Source organism: Buceros rhinoceros, unplaced genomic scaffold, assembly GCF_000710305.1.
Source record: "Buceros rhinoceros silvestris isolate BGI_N320 unplaced genomic scaffold, ASM71030v1 scaffold34439, whole genome shotgun sequence".
Taxonomy (NCBI): Eukaryota; Metazoa; Chordata; class Aves; order Bucerotiformes; family Bucerotidae; genus Buceros; species Buceros rhinoceros.
Genome location: NW_010432884.1, coordinates 7,435 through 19,833, shown reverse-complemented (window position 1 = coordinate 19,833; position 12,399 = coordinate 7,435). Strand labels below are relative to the sequence as shown.

Here is a 12,399-nt window from a genome sequence, read left to right as displayed (position 1 = left end):
TCCCTACACAGCACCGAACACATAATAGAGCGTTATGAACCATTTTTCACTTAATTTATTTTTACAAAAATGCAGGCTCATGTCTATTTCAACCTTCGCTTTTGGTGGTGCCAGGCATCATGCTGGGCAAAGAAGACAATGCTGTTCAAGGTTTCTTGGAAAAAAAATCTCTGTTGTTATTTGGCAGTTCCCTAAAAGCACTGCACTGAGGAAAAAGCAAATGATGAAACAACTGGGAAAAAGAGACTCCTCATTTTCTCTGTTCGTCTCCTCCTCTACTTCAAAGGATCATCTCAGCATATTTTCAAAGAGCTGTTATGAAGCAGTAGAGAGATAACAACATGGTGAGATGTTCGTTGTGAACAGCTTAGCTCTCACTGTGGAAGGATTCCCCGTGCCCCTCAGAAATCGTGTAAGCTGTGCTACAAGACATCACACAAGGATTATGGTATCTGCTGGGAGCACGGAGACAGCTGAATGCTAGAGATCATTTGTTTGAAAGCAAAAAGGATAATCACAATTCTTCAGAGAGTTGCAGTTTAAAAAGCACCTTACAAGTGAGAAAACTCACAAGTGAGAAAACTCACAAGTGAGAAATCACTGTCCAGTTCTTCACAGCAGGGTAATTCAAGTGTACCCAAGTTCTCACCACTGTGAGTGACATAAAGGGTGAGGTTTATTAAAGAGTTGATGGTAATCACCTATAAAAAGAGCCGTTCATATAAATATAAAGAATTACTCCCCAGATCCCTTTCTTCTGGCCTCTCCTTTTCAGCACTCAGGTGCATGCTCTTTCCAGTAAATCACTGTCCCAAGCCTAGCATCCACTTCACTGCAACTTCCCATTCCACAGACCAGGACAGAAGGGGACAGTGAAGCACAAAAATGGATTTCTAGTGTACAGGGAACAGCATGCCCTCAGACAAAGCAGAGATCTTTCAAGTACAAGCTCATATACTAGAACATACAAGAGCTTGGTAAGCAGAAGAATCAAAGAATACTATTATTTACCATTTCATTCCTTCAGGGAGAGGGTACCAGTTATTAGGTCTGATAAAAAAAAAATCAACTGTCTGCAAAGTGAATGTTTGTTCAGAATTTTCCATTCCACCCATTTACCTAAAATTGGGAAATACACTCAATGAGAAAATAATCCACTTGTTTAAGGTCAAGACACTGACTTAAACAACTTTAAAAAAAAAATCCATATAAAATTGAGTGTTTCATGCTACATCTGTCCTCACCCATTTTAATTTACAGCCATTTGAAATTGTTTCCTCAAAATAAGTATTTGGAGACACATCCTATTCTAAGTTTGTTCCTGTCATTCATTTTCTGTATGGCATGGGATACATTATTTTAATTTTCTGCTTTTCCCTCATAATGAACCAGCCCATAGAGCTCCCTTAAAACGATATTGTATTAGCGAAGTCAGTCAGTCAAACACAAGGCAGGAATATCCAGAGCTTCCCAAATTAATGAAGACTTTTTTGGAAGAACTGTTAAACTTGTAATTTAGCACTGAACATCAACCGCTGCTCACAGCTGGAATAAAATCTTGGTGGCAAGAAAGGGGGCTGCCGGAGCACTGCGGTTCTCCTCACACCTTCTGTTATAGCATTCAGTAATGATTTCTACCAGAGACGACTAGGCAAGCCACAGGCCTGAGTTAATGTGACAGTTCCTGTTTTGCCCGTAAAGTGGGCTGAATGGAGACACCATCATGTGAAGTTACCAGGAGACTAACGTTTTGGTCACTAGTGCAAGCATTTGACCTGCAGTTGTCCCAGACAACAGGTTGGCAAATTTTCTGAACGGTAAGAAAATACATTCTGTTTTGCAAACAAATCCATCGTACCGCTGTAACCATGTATCAGCTTTTCAGAGAGAAAACTGGATTCCCAGAAAGCTTAAGACAGTGATGAACTTCAGTTTCTTGCTACGTAACAAAGCAAATGGCCCTTATCACAGGCAATTTGAAGTGCTGGTTTTAGTGATACTCTCGAAGTACAGGCTATAGATTCTTATGACTTTTTTTCACAGAATGTCAAACTACACACTTATTCAGTGCTGTAAATAACACACACTGGAAAGAAAAAACGAGAGAGGAAGAGATCCAGCTTGGAGAGAGAACCTTCAATTTTCAGGACTGTTGAGAGGACATAGATTAATGACTAAGAGTACGGACTTCTGTGTAAAGTTATTATCTTGTCCAGATGTTGGTTTTGCCTTTGACAGTTGTTTGAGGTTTCAATTACATAAATACAGATAGGCATAGGCACCTACATGCCTATAGTACCTTTAAGAAACAAATGACCTTCTTGAAGAATGCATGACCTTCACACCGTCTGCACTGCACCTGCAAGATGAGGAAGATAGTGATGGGGTAAAAAAATCCCAAACCTTTGTTTAAACACTGAGTACCTAATTTACTAATAGTACATGATTAGCACGTACTTAGCATTGATGCATTCAACAGTTATTCCAGCAAAAAGCTGAAGTAGTTCTCATGCCTATGAATGGTAAGATTGCCCTGGAAGATGATTTTAAATCCATGTAAAATTTGGGTATTTTAGATGTGTAAGGCTGGTATCTAATCTTCATGTATATTGCATCTCTTAGAAGTTCTTTGCTGTGGGAATCTTTTTAAAAGTCACTTAAAAATGGCCTTCTTCCCTTGAAAGTATAATGTGTATCTGATTACTATGCAGCCAAGTTGAAATATTCCCTCCATCTTCTATTCCAAAACAGATGGCAAATAACGAGCAAGTTGGAATTTTCTCTGCTTATAGTATTTAGCTTGCGGTTAAGGACTGTCCAACTTTCTGGGATAGCACCATCTCACTAGAAAACTGCTGTAGCTCAAGGAGGACCAGCACAGCTGACATAGTTCGGTCTCAAACCAACCTTCCCATACTTAATGGCTTCTTCTGTCAGCATGTGTCCTAAGCTGAAACGCTTCAGAGTGAATTTGGCTGCAGCTGAGGAGTTCAGGGATGTGTTTAGCAGATGAGACTGGCAGGGAGACAGGAGCTTAGTTATTGGTCAGAAGTTCTGAAGGCAGGAGAAGCACTATGGCTGATGATGCACTGAAGGTAAAAAGGGCAGGTTTTATCTTTCTTTGGTTGGTTCCTCACAGTTCAGACTCTTGAATTTTTACTGCGCAGTGCGCTACACTCAAGTGAGGGAGGAGGCAAAGTGGCAAGATTTTTCCTAACGTTTCTGCAAGCCTACCAGCACTGCACTATTCCAAAGTAAACAGCCACCCTGAAAAAGCTGCACAAGTCTTAAGCAATTAAATTCACCAGGCCTACCAATGACATTGTTATTCTGTGACATATGTAATTACCAACTAATTATCCCTCATTTTAACAAGTGACAGTAGACTAGAGGCTTTCTTTTTCATTCCGCATAAAAATACAGCTGTAGTGGTGTAAAGGACAATTGATTTTAGATTTTTTCAGACTAGAATTACTTTACACAAAAAGCTTCTTCAAGATTATAAACAACAGAATGTGTTTTGGTAACCTTGTTTACTTCTTTACAAACATCCTTAACTATTATGTCTCAAGTCAACTCTTTAAAAAAACCACACTACTTCCTGACATACGTTAATATCAGTTCAAGACACCGTACAGACCGTCCTCATTAATTACAGTCTTTCTTAAATTTCCTTTTTAGAATAGTGGCTACAGGATGTTCAGTTCTCCTCCAGTCAGAGTGCTAACGTGACTTAGGTTAAACTTCAAACTCGTATTTTCAGCTCTTCCCTTCAGCTAGCAGACTGATGCAACTTCAGCATAACTAGGTTTGGAGAAACATAAATTGCAGAGACTTTGAAAGTATTTTCATTATCTTGTTTAAAACAACATAGGGAAATAAAATAGAACCACAACTTTGGTTTACAAGGCATAGTTTTAATTATACAGATTGCTTCAATGCATTTTCAAATATACATTTTAAAAAGTCACCAGTGTTTAATATATGCTTTCTGAAGTAACATAGTATTTACTTTTGAAATATTTATTGCTAATATGTTAATATTTGCCGAGGTTTTACAAAGTGTGAGCTACTGAATATTTTAAAATGTTCAATAATTAACTCATCATTGCAATGCCATCTCTAGACATTCTCTAGTGCATATATGCTTTCGTAGGAAGTCAGGCTTTAGTCTGATTTACAGGTTATGAAGAGCTTAAATATGTCTGTTAGACTCAAATGCGAGCCATGCTTAAGTTACAGGGAAAAAAAAGCAGCTAACCTACCAAAGGGGCATAAATAACTAAGAGTGGAGGTAATGACTTGGTCATAAAAGCTAACAAATTAATACACTTAGAGCTTCAGTTTTAGTCCTTCCTTGGTTTTAGGAAGAATGTGAAATACCAGAAAGAGATTGATTGCCTGGCCCACAGCATTCTGGTGTAATCACAATAATCTGGGGAATTCAAATAGATTGTGAAGAATTTCATGTGGAACAAATTATATTAAATAAGCTTCTTCAACAAAATGTCATTTTTGACTCATGGAGTAGATTAAGTAATTTGGAAGGAAGTCTTCAGGGACAGTCAGGCTCCAAGTGGTTTTCTTTATATTGTTCCCAAATGCATACCTCAAGAGGTAGCAACTTAGTTTTATCATTGTACAAACTGAATTTTGGGGTTTTTGCTGAAATTATCAGCAAAGGCACCAACTTGGAGGTTGTTTCTTATCCTATGCAAACTGCTCAGCCACAGCTCCTTTCGAATAAGGCCAACAGCAGTCAGAGGGTGGTTTCTACTGACCCACGTGACAGTGAACAAGTAGTGAGAATCTGGTGTTCTATTATTAAATCTCCCAGTCATGTGCTTCTTTCACAGTGTCATTTTCAAAACAATATTGCAATGTTTGTAGCTTTCTATACCACTGTAGAAAGCATTTGATAAATCAACTCTTGTACAGACTCTCATGTGACATCAAATAGCAGCACAAACTTTGAAAATAGATTCAGATTGGTTTTTAATATATTTTTCACTTGTATTTCAGTTTCTCTCAAAACAGAGTATCACTGATTTGCATTCAACAGCTGGCTCCTATGTAATTCTTGTTGAATCACTTCAGAATATAGTGGAGTAGAAAAACCCCAGAGATCATCAATGGAACAGTTTGAAAGATACCTTACCTGTAAGTTACAGGACAGAGAGAGGGCATCTTAGGTTAAGTGTGTTAAGCAGAAAATCCCATAATGACCAGAATGCAGTCTTAGAGACCTGGAGTTTTAGAGGTGTGTTTAGAGTTTTACAAAATGATTTCAGAGGAATCAGAAAGGAATCTGAAATGATGCAGCGTAAAAATTGCAAGGATCTCACGATTAATTTTCATGGTAGAAAGGTTCAGCTTGAAGGACGTTGCCTGTTCAAACTTTCTGGGAGAGAACACAGAGGATCTTAGTTCTTAAAAATGCTGTCAGATAAATTGCATCACCCACGCAAAACCATTGACTGCTGAAGTTCCAAACACATTAGCACTTAACAGATGTTTCCAGAGGCCAAAATCTGTCTCTTTAGTCACTAAATGAAGATTCACTATCCGAACTGTCTTCTGCTTTCCCATCATCTCCCCAGGCAGGCACAGGGGCATCTGGGGTCCTGCAGGCAACAAAAATGTTCTATGTAGTAAATCGTAGAAGGCAGCTGAGCACATGAGCAACTTAACATGTCATGCTAATGTCCTCCCATTACAACTGCATGCACTTTATTTCCACAATATATAACAAGTGTAACTGGTTATGGTTTACAAACTCACACCTTTATTGGTATTGCTTCACTTAGAACTGAAAGATAAACACTAGAAACTGTAACTCACAGGATGTGAAAACTCTGTAGACATCAGTTTGAACACACACCTTTGAGGTTATTGGAAATAATGATAGATCACTAAGAAGTGGCAAACATTTGTAGAAAGAGTTCAAAGCAGGCAATACTGATAAATTCAAATTTTTTCAATCTTCAGAGGTTCTAGGGCTGAAAAGAACATGCTGTACACCATTAAGCGGTGTAAATAGTACATGAAAAAAATAAGACAGGAAATGAACAATATTGTATCCAACTAAAACTGCAGGGATAATTTAGAGAAGCAAAAAAGAATTACTCAGAGCGGAATTTGGCTAGAACATTGGGTTAAATTTGACATGCAAGAGCAGCCATGAGATTTTTATTGACTATAAATGATCAGACCTCTTGTATTCAGTTTTCAAGAGAATATTTAAGATGGATCTTAACAACATGTCAAAACATTTGCTCAGGGAATCTACTGGGAATGAAGGGGAGAGAAGCAAGCCACCTAAAGACTAATTAACACTACTGACTGAAGATGCTGGCTCTCCCTGGAGCCTCCCTCCTAAGTATGAAAGGAGTTTGACAAATACAAGCAAGACTGAGCCCAGTAAATTCTGAAACCAAGGTAGAAAATATACACACAATTATACTTGGGGAAGGGGAAGAATGACCTTCACAGAAACCAGCTTCCTGTATGATAGTTAACTGCTCTCTCTGATAAAATATGACATTTTAATCTAAGGTGGTAATTGGAGTATTTGTCCCATTGTTATTTATCTTGGGTCTACCCCTGTGTGTCATGCCACAGAATTTTTTTCCCAACTTCAGTTCTGTTTATTATAATTTCTCAGTTGGAAATCCTTAAGGTACCTTTACAGCGTTATTAAACATTTTGGGTGCAAAAACGAGAAGCGCATTAAAGAACTGTTAAAGAGAGCCTTCTCCCTTCCCCCTGCACACCTCTAAAATAAATTAAGAAAGCGTTTGCTTTCTCATGCAAATACCACTTCACAATATTATTCCTTGTTGCCGTGGTAATGACAAAACAGAAGAGCTGTGCAAAGACATGATCTAGAGAGACCAGTGCAAAAACTCTCCTCTAGCGAGGAGGGGAAGATGGCAACAAATTCCTTTAATTTGCAAGAGCAGGACAAACTCTCCTGGAACTGTAGATAGGCAAGAGAGGAAGGATAAGAAACAAAAGTTAACAATTGGGGGCTTGACAGAATAGGCAGTTTTCAAACCGTGAGAAGTTGAGAAAGGAGCAATAACAGAAGTAGAACAACTGAAGGAAGAGAGTATACACAACTCCATATTACTAGATTTAGCCTCTCTGCCACCACAAGCAAAACCTGCTCAGTCACTGGCAAGTAGCTAGGAGAGTCTACAGTAAGTGATTGAGCAACCTAATTTTCACGGGCACTTGAGTGAGCAGGCCTTAAGGAACCTGAAGACCCAGGAAATGTGGTGTAAATGGCAGGATACATATAAAAAATAGAAGTCTATGATATTGAGACAAGAAAGCCAGAAAATTAAAAGAAAGGTCACCTCTGTCTCCCTAAAATACAACGCATTATGCACCTTGCCAAATAATTAGCTTTCTTTAACCAGGTAGATTTGCTATACAGTTTTCAAAACAGTTTTCAAACATAACCAGTTTTCAAACATTTTAAAGAAAATCTGTTTAAGCATTACTGTTGTACAGTATCTTTGAAGAAGACTTTGAGACCAAATCCCAAACATATTCCATGAGCCCAAATCCACAGTAACAATTCTGTCCTAACCTATAACAGACAATCCAAAAGCAGGTAATTTTTAAAGACACTTTTGAAATTTTAACCTGTTACCTTATTTTCATCTACTACAAAACATTCAAACATGAAAACATGAAAAAACAGCAACATTTACAGAAAGGTATGGACTTGAAATGAAGAGTAAAAAATGCAACACATTTAACACATATCTAGTAAAACCACGTTTATTAACCCTTCTTGGACTTGCACAGGTTCTTCTTATTTCTCTTTTGATCAGTAAAAATACCAAATAAGGAATAACTGCTTTAGGCTTATTTAGACACCGTGATATTGCTGGGAGATAAAGTGGCTCAACATATGATGATACTTCAGATTTCCTATATTTTTATTTCTTTAATCAAATGAGTTGCAGGTTTCAAAATAAGCCCTTCCAAAATGTAAAAAGACTTCACCGGAAAGGAGAAGCAGACTTTTTAATACAATGGACAGTTTCTGAAGAGGATGCAAAAGTGTTTCATGTAGTTTAGTGGCTATAATGAGAATGAAAATTAATATTTTTATCAGTTTAATAAATTCTGTGAAATAGTACAGTAAAACTAAATTACATGTCAAATGTAAAGTAGGCCTAAAATTCATGCTTATGGCCAGAACAAATAGCTTTAAAAATGAGTATCTGTTCTTAGTAGTCTTGACATCTGGTTAGCTCAATCAACAGTAAAAATTTCCTGACTTTGATTTACTCTGTCAAACGTTGATGTCAAGTATACTCACTGAACAGTAGTGAAAATGGCTACTGATGGTTTTTTTGATTTCTCATCACTAAATGCACATTTGTCATTGCTATATCCTCTTTCTTGAACTGCACTACTACCTCTGCTTGGCTTAGAAAAAGTCCTTCCATCTCCTCTCAAGTCTGACTTCTGGTGAAGTCCTGCAACTTTCTGTTTGGGAGGGTGCAGTATACCTATTTATATCCCAGTCTCTGCATTTCCTGGGCCTTGCCTTGGACTAGATAATACTGAAAAGACAGCTCATATTTGAGATTGCATCCCTCCTCCTTTGGTACTGATGGCCCTCTTCAGACCTATAAAATGCTAAAAAACCCCCATCATAGAAGATTTCAAAATCTGTTTTAATGCTGATAATTTAGATTCACAATACCATAAACAAGCTGTTCTACACACACTTTTTCCCAAGTTTTTAAAACACATGGTTGCATTTCAGATCTACTGAAAAGTTACAAATTACTTACTGAAGAAGATCTGGATTTAGCCCTTCAGAAATCATTTTGTTCTGTATTGCCTCTACAGGAACACCCTGCGTAGGAGGAGGAAGAATAATATAAAGCTATTGGAAACAAACAGGCGAACTAAATTCCACAGGTTCTTTTAGGCTACACTTTCATACAAATTTATGCATGTCACTCGTTGAACAAGAGCATGGAATGACAATCTCAGTTGCCATCAGTATGAACCTATAAGCAAGAAATAACTGGTCCTTTTAATCCTTCTTACATGTATGACAAAACATCTAGAGAAAGCTGCAGGGGGAGAATCGAGAATGGACAGATATATTTGTAATTCATACAGACAAAATCAGGAAGCTCAAGTTATGTGTAAGGATGAGAATATGAAGAACACACTAAGCAGCACAAAGACAGCAGAGAACAGCTGTGCTGGAAGGATGAAGAAGACTCAGACTGAGTATATGCTGAAGGTATAGCCAAAATGAGAGGAAAACCAGGGAAGTGCATGTGCTACAGCTCCAGAAGGCAGCTTAAGGCAGTTGTAAAAGTCTTTAAAAGTCTTACAGGAAAAGGTAAACAGGACATGAGAACTGAAGAACAATTTAAAAGTGATTCATCTGAATATGACTGCTTGTACAATCAGGCTTGAATCTTCTATGACTTGTGGACAGATTTTAGCCAACTATGTGCATGTTAAAAAAATTCCTTCCTTTCACCGCAAGTCCTTCCACAGCTTCTGCACTTTATTTTATTCAGCAACACCTAACCATCCCCTCATCTTGGATCGCGTACACAAGAACACTTTGACCCACATCATCCTACGAGACACATTCCAACAAACTGCTCCTATGTTTCCACTAGAGCTGCTCAAACACAACTTCTTGCTTTGCCACCCCCTGTTGCAAACCATCAGAAATACCACCTGCATCACTGCACGCCAAGATTGAAAGAAAAAAAAAGGGGGGAAAAGAAAAAAAAGGGACAAAGAAATTGGTGGTTTAGGAAAGTTAGGAGAGGTCTCACAACCTAAACAGAAAGTAATGTAGGATTCTTTTGGCACAAAGTAAGTAAAATAGTGATAAAATAAAGGGCAGCCATGACTAATGATCCAGAGAAGCCTGTGGTACTAGTGACAGTTGCAGTAGCTAACTTAGCAAAGTGGGAGCTAAGCTAGCTGTCCTGCTGTGTTTTCCTTGTGCAATTTCACAGTAAGAATCACAATCAATACTTGTGCATGAAGATGCTGGAATAGCACACAGACAGGTACCTGGTTTTAGCAATCTATTAGACATATCGGCAAAAATGTGGCAAAAAGGTACTAGCTTGTAATCAAGAATTTTGCAGTAATTCACAACTAATGTACATTACACAAAGGGAAAAGCATTTGCATATTTCTTGACAGTTTAAAATATTCATTTATTCTAGTATAGATTTGGACACCAGGGATTGTGTGTCTATACACTGTCTGGTATGACCTAATTTTTTTTTCCTCCTCACTTGACTGCTCTTAGAGCTCCTTTCCCCAGTTCAGAAGTCACTGATGGAGTGTTTATGCATCAGCTCAAACCAAGCGAAAACAAGATAGAGTCCGATCAAGCAAAGCAGAATTCATATTTGCTTTCAATGAAAGGGGTTTGGTATATGAACTTCTAAGAATGGATTGGAAACTGTTACGTATTTACATTCACACTTGGAGAAGTGTTTTATTCCAAAACTGTATGCATCAAAACATGTAAGAAAAAACCTCTCAGTACCCTTATATTTCATAGATTTACAAAACTAACCTGAAGTTTAATGAAAATACTCTTTAACAGTGCACTTTTTAATAATACAATTAGAGCACCACGATTACTTTATCTTTCATACTTGCATAAGGTTTAATCTGGAAAATCATAACCTAATACTGCTGTGACCCTAAATCATACGAAAATAAATCAGGCAACTATTTTAAATCTAAACAGTAACTACACTGAGCACACAGGTCCACTGAAACGGTGTACTTTTCTAACATAGAAGCCAGTATTGAATTTCTGTCACGTCTGTCTCTGCCCAGTTAAGATTTAAAATAATCCAAACCATTTCATATTCATCACAGTGTATCCCAGCCCCACTCCCAGCCTGGTCCTGCAGCTCAGGAAGTGCGCAGGTTCTGGAGGAGCCACAGTGAAAGTAGCAATCTTGTTGCAAAAGAGGTTTTCCTTCTCCACAGTGCATAAAGAGGGCTGACAATCCCTGAAGATCAGTGCACTCGCCATCTTTGGTTTTCATTTCTGTCTTTTAAAGCAAGGATCAATCTATATCATGCCAGTCACTATCTTGGCATATATGCAGACACATTTGGTGTTTAGAATAATGTTAAGAGTATTTGTACTTCAAATACTACATTTATCTGAAATCATAGACTGCTCTCACACTGTTGACAGAAGTGTTCTGAACATACATTGTAGCAAACATGATACTGTTTTTGTAAGGTTCATTTGAATATTATTGTTCACATTTAGTATGCTCAACTGCACTCCAGTGACATGAGTTTGTTACTATTTCACAGAACAGCTAGCTTTAGTGTAAAAGAAATATCTCCTCACAGTACTAATTTTTAAATACTACAAATACTGTGAGCAATACATAAATGATCAGTCCAAACAAATCTTCATCTAGAAACTTAATTTAGGCAAATAAACGACAGTAACTGAAATACTTGACTGGATGAGAAGACAAGTTTGGCAAATACAAAAACACACATTAACTTGTAGTACGTTAGTTTGACTTTCCTACCACACTGTTTACAACTGGCAAACGAGTCATCAGGAACTGCCAGTCCAAAGAATAAATGTGGAAAGTGAGATCTCACTCCTCTAGCAGTCACCAAAAACAAAAGTCAAAGTAATTAGGCCATCCAGCACTTTCACATCCACTCTGAAGTCTGGCATTGAATCAATACACTCACATAGTGTTTTACTCCCTGCTACTACCCCACTGCTAAGTTTTCCAAACGGTTTGTAATAAGCTACCCATAAAGTGACAATTTGTGATTCAAATGAAAAACAAGGTCTGGAACATCACCCAAAGTACCAAGCACATCAATTATAATAATTGCTCTGAAGAGGGAGTGAAACCATGAAGTTAGTTTTAATACAGGCAACATTCTACTAACACTGTGACACAGTCATATTTTCCAGAATTATAATATATATTTTAGAGGAAAATTTCCACTGACAGCCTGAAAATAAAGACAGATTTTTTTCTTTGTTGCCAATCTCATTTTTAATTTCGTGGACACAAAAAAAGCTCCTAGAAGAGGTCACCAGGAATCTCCCATTCATCTTTTCGCTGCTTCATTAGTTTTCACACGTGTAAATATTGAGATTACACTCATTTATTTCCTATTTATCTGTAGAACAGCTCACTGACAAAGAGGTAAACAAAACCTTCACCATGAATAACAGGGAACTGAGGTGGAACTAAGAACCACCTCTTGTATATTTTGATCCCTACACAAGCATCAAATATTCCTGCTCTGGACTGCACTAGCAAAGCTGTATTTTGTACCCTACAGCGAAACCAAGCTATAATCGTGTCTGTGTGT

At 37.7% G+C, this 12,399-nt stretch overlaps 1 protein-coding gene across 1 annotated transcript in view; it reads right to left on the bottom strand.

Annotated features, from left to right (window-relative positions):
• Nucleotides 1-5,539: 5,539 nt before the first annotated feature.
• CCDC53 (coiled-coil domain containing 53) overlaps nt 5,540-12,399 on the bottom strand; it is a gene marked incomplete at its 5' end in the record, with an annotated part of 12,949 nt that continues 6,089 nt past the window's right edge. Inside the window, 2 exons of the mRNA XM_010143912.1 lie at nt 5,540-5,624; nt 8,820-8,884. Of these exons, the coding sequence (XP_010142214.1) occupies nt 5,540-5,624; nt 8,820-8,884 (150 nt within the window). The remainder of the gene's footprint in view (nt 5,625-8,819; nt 8,885-12,399) is intronic.